The sequence below is a fragment of the Rhinolophus sinicus genome, linkage group LG10, assembly GCF_036562045.2.
Source record: "Rhinolophus sinicus isolate RSC01 linkage group LG10, ASM3656204v1, whole genome shotgun sequence".
NCBI classification, from domain to species: Eukaryota; Metazoa; Chordata; class Mammalia; order Chiroptera; family Rhinolophidae; genus Rhinolophus; species Rhinolophus sinicus.
The window spans coordinates 72,712,316-72,731,329 of NC_133759.1; the positions used below are offsets into that span (position 1 = coordinate 72,712,316).

General features: G+C 54.6%; 1 protein-coding gene across 10 annotated transcripts; it reads left to right on the forward strand.

Annotated features, from left to right (window-relative positions):
- The first annotated feature begins 1,827 nt into the window (after positions 1-1,827).
- Positions 1,828-18,060, forward strand: RNF44 (ring finger protein 44). Of its 10 annotated transcripts, none has more exons than XM_074313439.1 (11): positions 1,828-2,448; positions 12,453-12,604; positions 12,786-12,996; positions 13,384-13,551; positions 13,961-14,137; positions 14,235-14,396; positions 14,476-14,600; positions 14,923-15,010; positions 15,094-15,215; positions 15,360-15,459; positions 15,639-18,060. In XM_074313439.1, exons 2-11 carry the CDS (start codon positions 12,498-12,500, stop codon positions 15,699-15,701), a joined length of 1,323 nt encoding a protein of 440 aa, XP_074169540.1. In that variant the 5' UTR covers positions 1,828-2,448; positions 12,453-12,497; the 3' UTR covers positions 15,702-18,060. The 10 variants fall into 10 exon arrangements, with proteins under 10 accessions (XP_074169540.1, XP_074169537.1, XP_019611668.2 ...); XM_074313436.1 differs by lacking the exon at positions 1,828-2,448 and adding an exon at positions 7,285-7,532; XM_019756109.2 differs by lacking the exon at positions 1,828-2,448 and adding an exon at positions 7,287-7,532 and having other exon boundaries at positions 12,816-12,996.
- Positions 18,061-19,014: the final 954 nt, after the last annotated feature.

Sequence of the window (19,014 nt, forward strand, 5' to 3'; positions counted from 1 at the left end):
GGAGGGCATCATGCTAAGTGAACTAAACCAGACAGAGAAAGAGAAATGCTTCATGATCTCACTTATATGTGGAATCTTAAAAAAAAAAAAAAAGTCAAATACATCTAAACAGAGTGTAGAATGGGGTTGCCAGATGCTGCGACTTGAAATGAGAAGATGTTGGTCAAAAGGTACAAACTTTCGAGCGGCTGGATGGCTCAATTGGTTAGAGCGTGAGCTCTGAACAATGGGGTTGCCAGTTCGATTCCCACATGGGCCGGTGAGATGCGCCCTCCACTCCAGCCGGATGGCTCAGTTGGATAGAGCACGAGCTCGCAACAAGTTTGCCGGTTCAATTCCCACATGGGATGGTGGGCTGCACCCCCTGCAACTAAAGACTGAAAATGGCAACTGGACTTGGAGCTGAGCTGCGTCCTCCACAACTAGATTGAAGGACAATGACTTGGAGCTGATGGGCCCTGGAGAAACACACTGTTCTCCAATATTCCCCAATAAAACTTATTAAAAAAAAAAAAAAGGTACAAACTTTCAGCTATAAGATGAATAACTTCTGGGAGTCTAAGGTAGCTATAGTTAACAATACTGTATCTATCTTAGACTTGAAAGATGCTGTTAGAGCTTTAATGTTCTCACCATAACAACTACAACAAAATGGTAATCATGTAGGTGAATGACTAACCTTAACATAGCAATCATTTTGCAACAAATACATGTATCAAATCATCATATTTGTACCTTAAACTTACACAATGTTATATGTCAATTATATATCAATAAATCTGGGGGGGGGAAAGACAGATTACTAACACACACAACAGGATGGATCTCAAAAACATGATACCGAGGGGGAAAAGGCAGCATTTACACAGCCAGTCATTCCATTGACACAAAGTTCGAAACACATAAAACTAATCTATAGTAACAGAAACCAGATCAATAGTTATGTTTGGAGGGGGCTGACTTGGAGGGAACAAGAGGGAACTTTCTGGAGTGATGAAAATGTTCTAGATCTTGATCAGGGTTTTAGTTGTATGGAGGCATACATTTATGAACAATTCACTAAGCTATACACATAGATACAGATAAGGTTACAGATAGGGTTACAGATAATGTTTGTATCTGTAAAGTACGAGTATACCCTAAATTAGGCCTTAATGTAGTTCTAGTTAAAAAAAAAAAAAAGGAAAAGACATTTGTTAAAGGATGAACCAAAGTGAGGTAGAAAGCAGGTTCTTCTTCGTCTACAAAATGGACATAACATTTGAACCCAAGTCAGGTTCGTTATAAAGATTAATGAGGTAATGCCATCAAGCACTTAGCACAGGGCCAGTGATAGCGAGATCTGCAGCTGAGGTAGCAATTCAGGTACACATCAGGCTTCCTTCCTGGCCACTGAGTAGAAATCCTGGGTCCTGTCACTTCTTAGCAAAATCCCTTTACCTCATTATGCCTCAATTCTCAAATCTATAAAACAGGAGTGATAATATTCCAATACTGGGTTGTTAGACTTTAAGGAATAACTAAGCAAATTCATGTTAAGCACTTAGAATATTGTTTGACTGTGACAAAAGCTCAACAATTGAAAGCTTTAAAAAAATAAGCTGGCCTCGAAGCAGCGGGCCTAACCTGAGGAGCCAAGTCCTGAGCTGAGAAAAGGGGACCTCGTGAAGCCAACTCTGGGAGGCGAGGTCTTAAGGGACTACAACTCGCGAGGTGGCCGGGCCAGAGCGGGGCACGCTGGGAGTTGTAGTCCTCACCCGCCTAATACGCCCTGGATGCGGGGCATCGGAGATGCCCTCCGGCACTCGGAAAGGCCAGCTTGAGCAGATATCCACCATGCTCTGATCTTGGTTGGCTCCAGCGATGGGCATACGCCTCCTCTTGTCACTGGTGTCTCCCAACCATCCCGAGGAGGTATTATTGCTTCCACTTCGCAAACGAGGAAACTGAGGCTCAGAAATGCCCCAACTTCACTACGAGGTTGGGGGAGAGGGACAGACTCTCTGGGAAGGAACCGTTCTTTGAACGGCCACGGAGTCATATTATTCTCCCAATTTTATAGACTAAGAGACGGAATCAGTCACTAGTCCAATGTCACTGTGGGCAATAAACCTGTGGCTAGGATGCCAGGTTCTGGGAACTTCGTCTTTGCCCTCCCTCTGCCGCGGGAAGCTGAGCGGGCGTGGCTGAACAACACCACGCCCCCTTTCACCCCCCGCTCCCGCGCGTTTGGTGCAGTCCAGGTAGTTCCATACACGCGCGGGAGCGGAGGTTAAGCTACGCAGCCGGTATAGGCCCCGCGGGCGCCCGCGCGCCTCGTGATGAGGTCCGCGGACGGTTCCACTGCGCTGGGCCACAGTGTGGGTAGCAGCAGGACCGGGACCCCGGGCTACTGCGGGAGCTACATGCTGGCCGCCGGATGGGGGTGGAGTCCCGCCGCGGCACCAGGTAATGCCTGGCCTGGATCCTGAGCCTTGCGCCCCCGGCGCAGGGCCAACGAGGACAGAGCTCTAGGGGGCGGACGCGGGCTGGCAGAGAAGAGCGGAGACTTCCAGCGAGGCCTTTGCCAGCATCCTTAGGGCCGAAGCTCGACGTCCCGGGACCCGGAGCGAGAGCCGCTCCCTTCTAGCCGCTGTCTGCCCGCTAGGTCCAAGTACCCCAGTTCGGGAAGCCCCTGGGAACAAGTCCCAGTGTGCCCTGCGCATGCCCCAATCTCAAACCCGGGTGGGTCACAGCTTCAGCTGGGGCCCAGGCGTCCGGGACTAAGAGCTGCAGTCCTTTGGATTTGTTACGTCGGTCCCACTTTACCAGCGCTCCATGTGCCAGTCGCTGGGGAGACAGAGCGTCCTGGGCCCTGCCCTAGAGTGGCTGCGGGTCCGGAGAACAGATCACTAAACCCCAGCGCCGTCGTTACTGCTTTCAGGATGTCGGATCGCCGGGGGGTACAGAGAGGGTCTGTGTCTTGTCCGAGGTCGTACAGCTTCCGTTGCCTGAGGACCACTAAGCCCAAGTCGAGTTGGTGCTGGGGATTGAGAAGGCTTGTGGGCCCGAGGGGGATGGTGGTAGGAAGTTGGTCTTCGAGTAAGAGAGACACTTAAAACGGAGAGAAAATGGGGAATTCGGGTGGATTCACATCTCTGGATTTGCTCGGTGCTGCAGTCCTGTAGCCCCTGGTGACGGTACCTGTTCCCTCCTGTGCAGACCCTGGGGGTTCCAGTAGTGAGAGCTTCAGGGAAGAGGAAGTCGGGAAAGAGAGCAGAGCGCCTCCTAGCGTCATACCCACAAAACTCCCCCATCCAAGCGCAGCTCCAGACCCTGAAAGTCAGGCAGGTAGCGCCAAAGATGCAGATAGTGAGAGAGAGCCACTATTAACTCGCTGAGGTATGTACTCTCACCCCCATTTTACACCTGGCCAAACAGCCTCACAGAGATGGTGACTTCCTCAAGGTCACGGAGCTAATAGACAAAGCCAGGGTCCAAGCCCACACAGCCCGGCTTCAGAGTGTCTATTTAACACATGAATGTATGCCTGCCTCCTCAGTAGCCAATAGGAGGTGAACAACAGAGCTGGCACATACTAAGTACTCAATAAACGTCATCTGCCACTAGTGTTGTCATCAATGTCCTGATTTTACAAATGAGAGACTGAGGTGGAGAGAGGCCAAATAACTGACCCACAGTTTCAAAGCTGGAGCCAGAGTGCTGCAGACCTGAGCCTCAGACCCAGGAACACCCTTCCTGCATCTGCACAAAGATGCTTCTTTTTAGAGGAGCTAAAGCTTGGGGCTCATGTGAGGGTGGTGTGTATAGGCCTGTCCTGAACAGAGAGGGCTTGGCAGAGGGCCTGTCAATCCCCACCCTAGTGTGTGAGGCGCTGGTAGCTGGGAGGTCTGAGTCCTGAGCTGTCCTGTGTGTCCCTGGGTGGTTTCTCAATCTCTGTTCTGCCTGGGCCTGGTTTATTGGAGGAGAGTTTGACAGGTCTTAGAAGAAACGAGTGGGGTTCTTTCTGACCCTGACGGAGGGAGGATGGCAGCCAGCTATCCAGGCTCCTGGGTGGGCCAATGGAAGGTGGCAGGGCCCCAGCAGGAACAGATGAACTGCCTTCTTCCTGCCCAAGCTGAATCCCTCCCATCTCCTGCAGAGGAGCCTGCGTCTGGGAGCATCCAGTGTTTTGTATTGGAGCAGTCAGGATTTGAACCCCTCTGCCACTCATCCACCCTGTGATCTAGAGTCATCCACTAATCCCTGAGCCTCCATGGTCTCTGTCCTCATGCCCGAGAACATATGTGCTTTTGATTATTGAACAACCCTTGGGAACCCTGTGTTGACATTTGCATGGCACGAATCAGACTTAATATGGGATCACAGTGTGATCCTAGGTTTACCCCTTGATGGCTGTATGACAATGGGTGAGTCATATCCCTTCTTCCCATAGTTTCCTCATCTGTGAAATGGGACAAATGCTGGTGCCCAGCTCTTAGGTCATTGGGAGGACCAGTGAGCCGATGATGAGGACAGGACTTGCCCAGACCATGCAGAAGACCCTACACCCCGATTTCTCCACAGAACCTCTTGACAGCTGCCTGGGCAAGGGAGAGCCACCACCTATGGACCACACTTCTGGGATCTCTTCCTGAGCCACTTTCCTCATCTGTAAGATGAAAGGAACAGAACAGGCTTTCCAGGTGGAGTAGAGTGGGTTGATGAGACTGAGGCATGCAGGAGGTGTGCAGGCCACATCCCCCCATGGGGTTCCAAAGCGCAAGACTTGTCGGTGAACCTGAGAGAGGGTTTCACAGGCAAGTCCAGATTTCTGGCTTCTATGGAAAATCTGGTAAAATTGAGCCTCCTTCCCACGTGCTCCAGAGTGATTCTGCATGTGCCCAGGAAAGTTTTTCAGGTGTGTGTGGTGGGGGTATTATTGGTCTTTGGCCCTGGGGAGAACTCTGGGGCTGTGGGGATTTACTCAAGGCCCCAGAGGGTCATGCTTGAGAGAAGACAGGGTGGGGACTTCCTGGCCCTGTAGCATCAGGGGCAAGAGTCAAACCCAGTGGATGTTCTTGGGCATCCACTGCCCAATGTGAGTTAGACCCTGCTGAGGTAGTGAGGGGCAGTCGTGTGGAGCTAGCCTTCTGCTGTCTTGATGCAATATGATGACAGTCATGCTGTGTGTTGAGGGAGATGGAGCAGCCGACTGCCAGAGACGGGTCAGGAGGCCCTGGGAGGCCGTCTGTGAGCTAAGCCCCAAAGGTTAAGCAGGGTTTTGCCAGAGGTGAGTAGAGGGTGTTGAGGGTGTTTTAGGCAGAGAGAATAGTACAGTCAGAGGTTTGGTGGCTTCAAAGTATATAACTGGATTGTGGCTGAAGGGTCACTTTCTGAGGGTAGAGAGTGGGAAGGTTTTCTCACTGTGTGGCCTGGAGCAAGGTCACATCCTGGAGCCACAGATCCTCACCTGTAAAATGAGGTCAGGAGAAGAGTATGGAGCGATGGATTGTGATGGGGCTGTGTGCAAATTAAATGACCTGAAGTGAAGGTCAGGATGCATCTACCCCAGAGTTCAGAGATGGGGTAGTTCAGTACAAACTGGAGACTTCACAGCTTCCTGTAAGAGGTGAGATGGGAGTAGAGCCTCAAAGGACAGAAAAAAAGAGGGCATCCCTGGCAGGCAGGGAAGGCCAGAGGGTTGGGGAAAGGTGGGCCTGAAAAGTTTGGTGGGGGATCTTAGTAAGCATACCCCTGAAGGCCAGGCAATAGGGAGCCATTGCAGGTTCTATCCCTACACAGGCAAGCAGGGTGTTGTCTTAACAATGTAGACACCTTTGAATGTGGGATTTTCTAATTGCTTTTGCATAGTGGGAAAAATAAAAGATTGGAAGGGATATAGGAGAAGAGAGTTGATGAGATGGTTAGAGAAAGCCATCACCCTGTACATCCCCATTTATTCTCAGGAACACATAGTGTTAACTGTGATGGAGAGAGTTTGGCTTTCCAGGTAAAATCGGTAGCAATGCATCATGAACTTGATCTGTGCCTAGAAGTCTGCAGACAGCCCCCAGGGTACCATTTTCAGTCATTGTGTTGCTGGTTGCATATCCACAGTGCAGTATCAGATTATTGCTGGTCTAAACAACACTTCGATAAGCATGTCTGTTCCCCAAACTTCTGGATTTTTCCTTTGGATACCTTTCCTGAAGGAGGATTTCTGACTCTAAGGGAACAGAAGTTTTTATGACTTAAAAGACTAAAACCATACTCACTGACAGTAATTTTCTTTAGACTTTTCAGTAGGTTATACTCTATAGGTGTTCTTTTTTAAGAGCAAATGTACAAAAACACATACAATTAAAAAGAAACTATCCTCTTGACCCAGTGTGCTGTTCCAGTTCTCCCTGAAGACAGTTGTCAATCAATTTCCTGTATATCCTTCCAGAAATATTCTGTGCAGATATTGTATATATCTAATGTTTAAAAAACAGATACATATGCTGTTAAACTCTGTTCAGCATCTTGTTTTCAATTTTTATTTTTAAATTTGGGATTATGAACTATACCAAAGCAGCAAAGAAAATGACACTACCCTCTACTACCCCAGTAGCCCACCACACAGGTTTAGGAAATGTTAACATTTTGGACTGGCATGTCATTTAAGGCTGTCTTGGAGGTAGCCCTCTGCCAGTGCAGCTCCATACAGAGGAGCCCAGTTATTGATTATAGGCATACACCATTCTTTATTGGGCCTGTTCCCAGCTCTGGATATTTTAGGGCATTACTGATTTGTTTTCGCTTAAATAATCAACATGGGGTTATATCCCACTTTGTATGTCTTCCTGAAGAGGCATCAAGACAAAGAGGAACGAAGCTCGGCTTTGGCTTAGGTTCAAATATCTGCTCAGCCACACTTTCTTAGCTGTGTGACCTGGGGTCAGTGACACCCCTCTTGATCCTCTTTACCCATCTGTAAAATGGGCAAGTTGTAGTAGTCCCTCCGTTTCATAGCTGCTAGGAGGAGTACAGTTGAAAACTAAAGACTTCGTTGGGCTTAGTTCCCCAACCCCCTTAGCCAAGAAGCACTCCAGGACCCCAGCTGAGAACACCTGGAGCTCCAGACCTCCGCAGTTCAAGCTTCAAACTATTGCCCGCCCCTTTCCCTGGCCACGCTGGGGGCGGGGCGGTTAAAATATCACTGTGACGTCAGTGCGCGCAGGACCAATCCCCGTGCCGGGCAGGCGTTAACTTATTTACATGGGTTGCCCGCTATTGGTCCGTTGGGCAATCCAGGCCGTCTCAGCTTTTTAAAGCCGCCGCGTAGTATAAACAAGGAGATGGGGGGCGGCCAGGCCATGATGTCATCGCAGCGATGTAGCTCTTGGAGCTGACGTCATCTCCGGGGAGTTTGCCGGCACAGAGCTGTTAGAGCTTTCCTAACCACACTGGCTGGCCTAAGAGGACGTCCCAGCCTGGTCGAAAATTGGCCCCATTGCACTTCAGTGTCCCAGGCGGCACCCCGTCTCCGAGGAGGGGACCATGACACAGTAAGTCCGTTTGCAGCTCTCCCGGCGGGACCCATTTCTCCGGTAGGGATACAGCCTCAGAGGCGCGAGTGGTTCGGGAGTTTGCATAGCAAGTTCGAATTGCAGCTGATTGGTCTTGCCCACCCCGGGGTCTCCCATCTTTAGTCAGGCCGTGGCCCCGCCCCTTGCCTGTGATGGCTGCGGTCACTTTAAGTGTGAAGGTGGGGGCGAGAAGGTTTTTAAAAAAAAATCTGCCTTACAAGATGGCGGCCTGCTTATCACGTGCCTAGTCGCTTCTAGTGATTGGCTCTCGGGGCACTCGCGGGGCGGGGCTGCCGCGGGCAGCTGCGGGCTACTGTTTGCCGGAACCTCCCGGCGCGCCCCCGCGAGGCCCCTCCCGCCCAGCGCGCGACCCCGCCGCTTCGAATGTTGTGAATCAAATGTGGGGTTTGTTACATTCCGCTGGCGCTGCGGACAGTTCTTAAAGGGCCAGCCGCGGGCAGCTGCGCAAACCTGGCCGCGTCCTGCGCCGCCTCCCGCTCCCGGAGGGTCTGGGCTGAGAGAGGCTGACCGCGCGTGGGCCTCGCGAGGCAGACGCCGCGGACGGACAAAGAGAGGGCCCCGGCAGGAGACGGACTCCCCCCGGACTGGGGGGCGGGGAGGGGAGCACATTGTTCCGCAGGGCGGGGGCTCTTAAAGTGTCCAGGCTGGCCCCCCCGCCCCCTTGCCCAGCTTGGCCATCCTAGATCGGGAACAAAGGAATCAACGTGTGGCCTGGCGGCTGAAGGTGAGTCGGAGCCAGAGCCCCCAACTCCCGATTTCCGCATCCTTGTAAACTCCTGCCCCCCTCCCCTGGGACTCGGGGCTGTGATATAGGGTACTCCGCAGGGGTTAATCACGGGCGGTCTGGAGGGAGCGGCCAGACCTCTAGGATCGGAGACGTCCTCCTCTCAGCGCCCCCCAAGGCCAGGACGAGTCTCCCTTCTCCTGAGGCTGAGCGCTGCGGTTGGAGAGGAAGGAGCCGCCCCCTCCCCCTGCTGCCGCCACTTCCTTTGTTGTTGCTTTTGTCTCACGCCGAGCACATGGTCTGGGATCCTCCGCTCTTAAAGTCACAGCGCTCTTGCCCAGACGCCGCAGTCTGGCCTCCCGCTCCTCATGTCCCTCCGAGTGTGGCCCAAAGAGTGAGAAGGGGACGAGGGAGGCCCCTCTCCGGGCGGGTGTCCGCACCGCCTTCCCCGAGGAGGGGTGGCTGAGGAAGCTCCCCCGAGCCCCTCAACCTGTACCTGGCCTGCGTTGAGGTGGGGCTTGCCCCTCAGGGATATTGGTTTCCTATCCCACTAACGTGCCCACCAGGTTTCTTGAGTCTTGTCTCTCTGGTTTTATATGGATGCTCTGGGAAGGAGAGTTTTCCATCCTCATTTTACAGTTGTGGCAACTGAGGCTCAGAAGCAAAGAGATTTCCTTGACCCAGGCCATTCAGGGAGTCGGGCTGGCCAAGAACTCCTAGTTCCAAGCCTGCTGGTCCTGCCCTCAACTGCCTCCAGTCACCTCACGTGGGGGGAGCTTTGCTTGCCCACCAGGCAATGCTGGGCCTGGCCTACCTCTTGGGGTGGGGAGAGTTGGGAGGGGGCTTCGCTTCCTGCTTAGTCTACTCATGCTCTCAGAGGCTGACTTTGCTTATCTGCAGAACAGCCCCTTTTTCCTACAGACAGCCCCTGGCCCCAAGTGACATGCCATGACAGGGGCTCCCTAGACCCTGATGCAGGTAGCTGCTGGGGCACTGAAAGTAGGTAGTCGGCTGCCTCCTGGGGGAGGGTATGGATGCAAGGTGTGGTGCCTGCTTCCATGCAAGGTTGGATTTAGGGATGGGACCCTCAAGACCCATTTACACAGACCTCATTGAGAGCATGGCCACCCTTGCTGTTTGACCTTGAGCACGTTGCCATCTCTAACTCTGAGCCTCCCTTGCTTTTCTCCACAATAGGAGGAGTCACAAGCACCGTACAGCTGTCCTGATCTCCTTTAGGGCCTGGAATAGAGAGTTGGGATTAGGCAGTTTTGGGGGTTACTGATGCTAGCGAGACAGTCAGGAGTTGGGGGAATCTGGGCCCAGGGGCCAGCCAGGACCAATTTTGTCCCTCTCTGGCTTTGTGGCCTAGAGCAAGTTACTTCCTTTCTTTGGGTCTCAGTTTCCTTAACTGTGAAGTGGGTATGTTCGCTCTTTGCCACCTCTGTTCCTAGTAGGACTTCAGGGACCAGGGGCCCCTCCCTTGCCAGCTGGGGTATCCCCTAGGGAGGCATATTTCCCAGCTGCTTCCTGCAGAGCTTGAAGTAATAGCCCCTGATTTCTGCCTGGGGGGTGGGGGTGGAGGGCAGCCTCTGTTGTTTTCTCACGGTGATCACTCACCCTTACAACTTTACAGACTACTCCTGCCGGGGCCTGTGAGCATCGCTTGCCAATCTACTGGGAGGTTGTCATTGGGCTGGACTCACTCACAGATGAAGAAGCTGAGGCTCATAGAGGGGAAGTGATGTGCCCAGGACTCTAGCCAGAAGTCGGGGTGTCATGTGTGAGAATGTAGGGGTTGGCACTGTCATTTGTGGCATCAGTGTCCACATCTGGAGTCCCTTCTGTTTGCTGGTTTGGTTTCTGAGCTCCTTGCTACTTCCCTTTTCCGAGGAGTGGGTGTCTTTGAGGGGCTGGCCATAGAGCAGATTCCCATGGGTCTGGGCCTCTGTGGGGTCTGCACCCATGAGCCTTGACACTACCCAGACTTAAGCAAGATAACCTGGCACAAGAGGAGCAGTCGAGGCCACTTCCTAGGTCGTGTCCCAGTGTGTTCACAACTTCAGTCGACTGGCCTTGGACCTTAGCCTCTCTAAGCTTCAGTGTCCCCACTTCTGAGGGTTGCTGTGAGGACTCACTGAGATGGCACATGGGAAATATCGTAGTGTTTGTTGCTATTCCTCTGTGGCAGGACTGTAGGTTCCCAGGATCTCTGAGGTCTATTAGAGCAGAGGTTCCTAAACATGACTGTGCTACAGAAACTTCTGGAGAATTTAGTAAAAATCTATGTGCCCTTGTTCCCCAACCGTCCAAAGATTCTGATCCAGGAGGTCTGGGTTGGGCCAGGGGTCCGCTGTTTCAGTTATTTGGAGGGTTCTTCTGAGTCTCTCTTGGCCTTTGTTTGCTAGGCTGGATTGTTAGCAGGAATCAGGGAGGCTGGTTTTGTACACACACGTGTAAGGATGTGCACTTGGCCTCACCAGGGGTTACAAACCCAGTCACCTCTGGTGGTCAGACAGGGAATGGGCCTGGGGTGCCTGGAGAGAAAGCTCATGATGCAAGTGAGGGGATCCAAGCAGAAATGAGGGCCCAGTGGAACCAGATTTTCTGGACATCCCAACCAGAAAAACCCAAATGTGTATGTACTAGTCTCCCAATTTTGAATCATTGGCACTAACTTCACTGCTGCCAGACTGTGGCCTTGGCCTTGTGTGATGGACTCTCCCGTGTGCGTTATCACATCAGGCCTTCCTTGTGCTGGACACAAGCTGGTCACTGGGCCCTGCCCACCCCTCTGCCAAGTGCCAGAGCCTGAGTTGGGCCGGAGAGGTATGCATTCCAGCTCTTCCACTTCCTGACTGCGGCCTTGATGGGACTCTGTCCTGTCAGCTGGAAAAGAGCCTCCCTTGCAGGCTCATTTTGAGAGTTAGGGGCCAGGCTCTAAAGACGAGCACAGAGGAAATATTCTTGCCTGTTGGCAGGAAGGAATGAGGTGTTGAGGGGACAGTACACAGGTCCCCTGGCTGTATCAACGGGGCGGCAACATGTAAAGCTGAGTATCGAGGATGAGGAGGTGTTTTGTCAGATGGAGAGGGACAGTGGGGCCTCCCTGAGGCAGGAACTGCAAAGGGCTGGTCCTGTTTGATGCACCCTTCAGCTTTGCAGGGCCTGACAGGTTCCAGAGCTTTCCCTGTGGGGGCCTCATCCCAACCTCTGGAGTTAATGAGTAGTCCCCCCAACTTCCCCCACCTTGGACCCCCAGGGAGGGAGGAGATCTGCCCCGCCTCCGCCTCGTTCCCCACTCAACTTCCTTCCTTAGGTTCTGGCTTCCCCTTTTTTCTCAGCAAGCCCCACCTCCCACTTAGGGGCTGTGTGGGGCCCCCAGAGCAAGGGCCTGGCTGCGTTCCAGACCCACCTGCCAAGCACTGGTGGCTGGCTTCTTTCATCGCTTCCTGGGAAGCCCTTGGGCCAGACCCCTCCCATTGGCAGCAGGGTGCAGTGAGAAGGTTGTGGTCACCTACCCCTTCAGCTTTGACATTTGGACAAGTCCCTTCCTCTCTCTGAACCTCAGTTTTCTCTTCAGTAAAATGGAGCTGACAGTATCCTTTTTGAAGAGTAAATGAAGTCACACATGGGTAGGCACTGTGGGAATGGGTTATGGAAAGAAACAAAACTGACCTGCCTTGGACTGGGAGCCCCTGAAGGCAGGAACTGGATCAGAACCTCTTACCTGGCAATAGTGGAAGGAGAACTGGGCCCAAGACTGATTGGAATTCCCCACCCCCAACCCTGAGCCAGCCAGGTGGGAGGAGGAAGCTGGGGAACCCCACCCTGAGGGAGCCTGCCTGGAGCCACCTGGCTCAGAAGCCCTCTGACACTCCCACAACGCCCAAGGAGGAGCGAGATCCGTTTTGCAGAGCAGAAAACTGAGGCCTGGGCTGCCTGCAGGCCAAACCTGTCCCTGGTCTCTGCCCTGAGCCCCAGTGCCAAGAAGAGGGTCAGACCCAGAGTGCGTGTGCGGAGGTAGCCCAGGCGCGCTGGACACCAGCAGCCCCTGGAATCGGGCTGCAGAGGTTTGACTCTGTCTCCCAGACAAATGGGGCAAATGACGGGGCTTCTCTGTGCCTCAGTTTCTTTGTCTGTTTGACTCCTAGGGTTGTGAATCCCAGCCCAGCCCCTCCATCCCTCTGCCACTCCTGATGAGACCATGGGCTCTGGCAGTGACTAGGAGGCCACCTTCTGCCCCTGTGGGTCAGCAGCGATTGTCTGCAGGACCTGGCAGCACTGCAGGCCAGATCCAGGGAAGGTAGGAAGGCACCTCCTAGTTCTGTGGACCCCGGAGCCTCTGGTGTTTGGCTGTCAGCTTGGGCTGAGGCACGGGGGCGGGCCAGGGTGGTGGGGTGCAGGGCCCTGAGCTGTCCCCCTTCCCCAGTGGGCAGTGGCCTTGGCTTCTCTCCATGCTCTGTGAATGAGTGGCCCCCCCTCAGTCCTACCGAGGCCTCCTCTTTGTGGTGCAGCCCTGGCCACGAGGGCCGCCCACCTGCCCAGGATGAGCGCTTACCCTCCCAGCAGCCGCCAGCCCGACTGCCACACCTCCCCGTAGAGGAGCGCCGAGCCTCGGCTCCTGCCGGCGGGAGCCCCCGAATGCTGCACCCAGCCTCCCAACAGAGCCCGTTCATGGTTGATCTCCACGAACAGGTAGGCAGAATACCTTTACCTGCCCCCCACCCCATGTTCCCCAGCCTCTGGCAAGCTTGTCTGCAAAGCAGAAGTGGCAGGGCCCTGATTTCACCTTGCTTACTTAACTCATTGCATGTTTAGGGAGCGCCCTGCTTTACAGGTTGGTAAATTGAGGCCCAGAGACAGGAAGGGCCTGCCCTGGGGCCTGGTGGGTGCATGGTAAAGCTGGAAGCCTCTCCCAGGTTCCCAGAAGGTTCTTTCTGCCTTCTGGGGCCTGGGACGGGGGACAGTACTTCCGTAGATCCCAGCTACAGAAGGGAGGGGAGGTGGCCCAGTAGGACTCTCTCACCTGGGGAGTTGCGTGGCCAGGCTTCCTCCCTACAGTTCCTGGGTCTCTGCCCATAGGTGCACCAGGGACCCGTCCCTCTGTCCTACACAGTCACCACAGTGACAACCCAAGGCTTCCCCCTGCCTTCAGGACAGCACATCCCTGGCTGCAGTGCCCAACAGCTCCCAGCATGCTCCGTGATGTTCAGTGGGCAGCACTACCCGCTCTGCTGCCTCCCGCCCCCGGTGAGTGGGGCCTCCACCTCCCACCCTCCCACACCCCCCATCCCTGAGAAAGGCCCACACAGGCCAGGGGCAGAACTGCCAAGCTTACGACGCCCCTCCAGGCTGTCAGAGCGCCACCTGGCTCCAGGCTGCAGCCCTGCCCAGAAAAGCGTGTGTTCATGTGCAGTAAGAGCTTTTCAGGGCTCAGGGACCTCCCTGCATCCAGTGCCTGCCTGTGGTTTGGGGTGGTAACTATGGACCTTAAGAGTGTACTGTCCTGCCTGGGGGTGGTGTAGGCGAGGAATGGGTCCCCCCAAAGGCTTTCTGTGCGGACCTCTCGCTGGATGGAATGACCCCTGGACCTTATCACAAGCACAGGCCCAGCCCAGAGCCCAAAAGAACATTCTCCAGCCCCCCGCCCCTCTCTCAGCAGCTGATCCAGGCGTGTACCATGCAGCAGCTCCCGGTGCCCTATCAGGCCTACCCCCACCTCATCTCCAGTGACCACTACATCCTGCACCCCCCACCGCCAGCTCCACACCCCCAGCCCGCCCACATGGCGCCACTTGGGCAGTTCATATCGCTGCAGACCCAGCACCCACGTATGGTGAGCCTGGGCAATGGGGCCAATGCTGGAGGGGGTGGCATGGGGCCAGGGACTTCCCTGTCCCGGACCCCAGCTGACCCATCCTTGCCTCTTGCAGCCCCTGCAGCGGCTGGACAACGACGTGGAGCTGCGGGGGGACCAGCACCCCCTAGGGAGCTTCACCTACTCCACCTCTGGCCCTAGCCCAGGCCTGTCCCCATCTGTGCCCCTGCACTACCTGCCCCACGATCCCTTGCACCAGGAGCTGTCCTTCGGTGTGGTGAGTGCCACCCCCACCCAGGCTCTGGGGCAACGGGAGCCGGGCCGCCGGCTGACCTGTCCCGGCCCCCCTCCCGCAGCCCTATTCCCACATGATGCCGCGGAGACTGAGCACCCAGAGGTACCGCCTACAACAGCCGCTGCCCCCGCCGCCCCCACCACCACCCCCGCCACCGTATTACCCCAGCTTCCTGCCCTACTTCCTGTAAGTACCAGCACATCTGCCCCCGAGCCATGCTGCTCTGTTCTCCTGGGGCCTCCCGTGGTTAGACCCAAACACAGCTGGTGGGGTCCAGGGGCCTCTCGGCTGTCTGGCACCCTCAGCAGACCACACTCACACATGCTCACGCTCATGCTCACACCCACCAGCTGGGCTCTCCCCTCCTACCATGCCCTGGGGCAAACACTGGGCCTCGGTGTGAACAGTGCAGAGCTCTGGGCTTTGTTTCATGAAGGGAGTCGGGAGCAGCTCTATGCCCTCACACCAGCTGACCTTGACCTTGGTCCCCTGTACCTGTCTCCCCTAGCTCGATGCTGCCAATGTCACCAACAGCAGTGGGACCCACCATCAGCCTGGATCTGGACGTGGATGATGTGGAGATGGAGAACTATGAGGTCCTGTGGGGTCCTGGGAGGTAGGAAATGGGGGGTCTTCTGGCCTCGGCCGCTGCTGACCGTTCCCTCCTGCCCATTTACAGGCCCTCCTGAGCCTGGCGGAGCGGCTGGGAGATGCCAAGCCCCGAGGCCTCACCAAAGCAGACATCGAGCAGCTTCCAGCCTACCGATTTAACCCAGACAGCCATCAGTCCGAGCAGACGCTGTGAGTGTCATGCCCCATCTCCTGCCCTCTGGGCGCAGATGGACTGCAAGGGGACCCCCCTCCAGGGGCGGGGGTGGCCTCATGCTCTGAGATGAGCCTTTCCTTGGCCATCAGTATGGAAGTGACGCTCTGCCGTCCTCCCAGGTGTGTGGTCTGCTTCAGCGACTTTGAGGCACGCCAGCTGCTCCGAGTCCTGCCCTGCAACCACGAGTTCCACACCAAGTGTGTTGACAAGTGGTTGAAGGTAACGCAGCCCAGGCCGCTCCTGGGCATTCCTCATGGTGAGGGAGGAGGTGGGCCTTGGGACTTCCCTCTTCATCCTGTCATCAACCACAAGTTCTGGCTGTATTCCAGGGACTGAGTCCCCACCAGAGGGGATGGGACAGGTGAGAATGGGGCCTGATATGTGGCTGCTCCCCACAGGCCAACCGGACGTGTCCCATTTGCCGGGCTGACGCGTCCGAGGTGCCCAGGGAGGCCGAGTGAGGCCCACAGCTGCCCAGGAGAACCCTGCCCGAAGCTCTGGAAACCCGGGGGGACCAGGGAGGACGAGGAGGGGATGGCCCAGGCCTGCCCCGTCGTTCCCGCCTGCATCTCCAGAGCTAGTGCCAGGGTCAGGCCTGAGAGAAGCCCCTGCAATAAGTCCCTGCATTTGCCAAGCTCCAAAGACTCCTTCCCCAGTCTGCCTGCCAGTCGACCTGCCACAGGGCTGCTTGAGTATCTCTGACTTTGGTCTCCCTCCCGTTTGTCCTCTGGCTCGTCTCCTTTTCCTGCCAGCACTGGGAGCCAGGGGTCGATTCCCTCAGTGTGGCTGGTGGAGATCCTTGGCCCCAGGATGGGCAAAGGGGACACCATCTTGGGTCACTTGGTCTCTTGCACTGAAATGGTGTGCTGTCTGCCCAGGTGGCACTGACAGGCTCGGACAGATGGTGGCATGAGGCCATTTTTACAGCCCCAGACCTGGGTCTTCCTGCCTTGACCCAGTCAGATTCAGGCTGCCAGCCTGGCCCATCCTGCTGTAAGGGGTACGTCTGGCTCCCTAGAGAACGCCAGGCATGACATTCCAGCCCTACCCCCAGGCTGGAGGGCATTGGAAGCAGTCTCCTGTACAGAGGCACAGGCCCTGAGCCAGGCGGCACATCCTGAGGGGCCTGGGCCATGCCGAGGACAGTGACCTTCTGTGTTCTTGGTGGCCACCCCTCCATGGCATTGACAGGAGCCAGACCCATGTCCTATCTCCCTTCTCTGTCATTTTGCATGAATGTGAGGAGCAGCATTTTTTTTTTTTAATTCATTTGGCCCAAAATTGTGTGTAGGATTTCGGGGTGTGGAGTTTTAAACAGTATGGGGTTTTTTTTGTTTTGTTTTTTCTTAAATGGGGGGGTATAGGGACCAACCAGGACCAAGTGCCCAGAGGGGCAGGGAATGGTCCCGGGGTGCCACCCGGTCCGCATGCATGTGTGCGGCTGGGCCGGGCCGGGCGCCTGGTGGTCATGGGCAGGGTTAGAGGGTCTGTGCTCAGCTGATAACTGCCATGCACCGTACTGCACACGTCCCCAGAGCCTGCCGGGACCTTACGCTTTTCAGGGCATTTCTCTCTCTCCAGCCAGGGCCCATCTCACACCTGCCTGGGCGAATCTCCTCCAGGGAAGTCCCAAGAGGACAGGGAGCAGGAAGGGCGTGGGCCCCACTTCCAGAGGCCCCTTCCACCCTGAGCCCTGTCCTCCAAGGTCTGGAGGAGGCCCCCCTGTAGGGTCTGGCTGAGCTCCCCTTCCTCGCTCTCCTGGTCCCTTTCCTGTCCTACCCCCAGCTGGGGTTGCTGCCCCAAACGAACGAACCGCGTGTGGGGCCGGCACATCCTAGCAGGCAGCCCCTGGCGCCTGCTGCCTCAGGGATGCTCCATCCACCCTCGTTCTCGGCAGCAGCCCTGGCTGCCCCCTCCCCAGCCTGCCATAGGGCCCCATCAGCCTGGCCCCACCCCGTGGACAACCCAAAGTCTTACTGTACAGAACTCCAGGTGACGTTTCTATATTTATAGCAGTGTTGAAACCCCACCTGTTTTACACAGAGAACCATCTTCTCCAACCCCTCCCTTCCCCACCCAACAAAAGGATTTCAAAACCCTCCGGTTCCTGGGGCAGGCGGAACAGGCTCTCGGATCGATCGTGTCGGCTGCAGCAGTGGTTCCAGTGAGCAGCTATTTCAGGGGGGTGGGGGGAACACAACATTTAAAAAAAATCATTAAAAAAAGATTTATAAAACAATTATTTAAGATGTTTGTGATTTGCCGACCTTGCTATAGATGCCATGTTACCAATGATTTCCTGTGGTGGGGGCTTGTTACTGTTTACTCTTATTTACCAATTTCTGGCCTAGGCATGACAGTGCGCAGCATCCCCCAGCCTGGCTGGGCCCAGCACCTGTTCTGTGTTAGAAAGGTTTTATATATATATATGTGTGATTGCATATATATATACTATACAAGTATATGTAATTTGGGGGGCCCTGTTCCTTGCACATTTTACAGTTACCTCATTTTTCCCATGTATGTATTTGAGAAAATGCTAATATATAGAGAAAAAAATGGTTCTTAAAGCTTAAATGTGTGGTTTTTTCCATTCCATTGGATTCACATTGGTTTGTAGCATTTAACATGACTAGTATGTTGTATTATATATATATGTGTATACTGATTGAAATTTTTAACAGATTTGTACTTTTTTTAAAATGAAAGTTGCTAGTTCTGCTTGACCAAGTAGTGCAATCATTATTTTTTTTAATATTGTTGCTGATTTCAGAGGGATATTCACTAATAAATGTATGACGTATATCAAGTATTGCCCAAGCTGCCTTTGGCTGCCTGTGTCCTTTGGTGGGACGTGGGAGTGGGGGGGCGTCCATCTGCCAGTGGGTAGGGAAGGCAGTTCTCTGCTGTGGAACCTTGAGGGTCCCTCCTGGCAGGAGTCGGCCAAGCCGTTTCAGTGAGAACTTCCTCTGCTTCACAACCAAAGGAGACAGGATTCCGTTGACAAGTGATGTGATTCTATCTAACTGGTTTGAGAAAATTGTCCCTGGTCTGTCATTTACATTTTGGAGGCAGGTTCTGCTTCGAGCATGACTGGGTTGGGCTCAACGTGCCATACGCGCCCTTCCTCTTACAACTTGGTTTCGAAGGAACTCTTGTGTGGTGGTTCTTGGTAACGTGAGCTCGTTTTTCTGTAGTTTAGCATCATCTCCATAGGAAAACAGTTTATCCAGGAATTCTAACAATTTCTAGTGTGGAGTGTTGTTAGCCAAATCGGTACTTGGGTTGTGTACCCATCCCTGAACCCTGTGCTGCCGGCTGGGGCTCGAGCGGTGTGATAGGCCCGGCCTGCTACACACCCACCCACCCTAAACTGACCCCACTGTGAGAACCAGAGCCCCTTATCCCCAGGCTCAGTAAGGACAAAGGGCCTGAGAGCCACCAAAGGAACCAGATTGGTGATGGTTGCATTCCTCTTATCCTTATGGTCTATAGTGCTGCTGGGATATTGGCTGACTTGTTAGCCTGTCAAAGCAGCATGGTCTGGAGCAGGAGCAGTGGGCTGGGGTGTGGAGACCCTGGGACCTTGTGTCTGTGACGCCACTATCTGTAGTCTTGGCCTTTAGGTCAAATGCAAATTAGGGGACAGAATCAGCTGAGTGACTCCCTAAGTGTGTTTCAGAAAGTCCTGTGGGAGCATGACGAGGTTTTTGGCGAAAAGGGCTCTGGTCAAATAAGTTTGGAGAATCCCATGTAAAGTTAACAGAAGGCTGC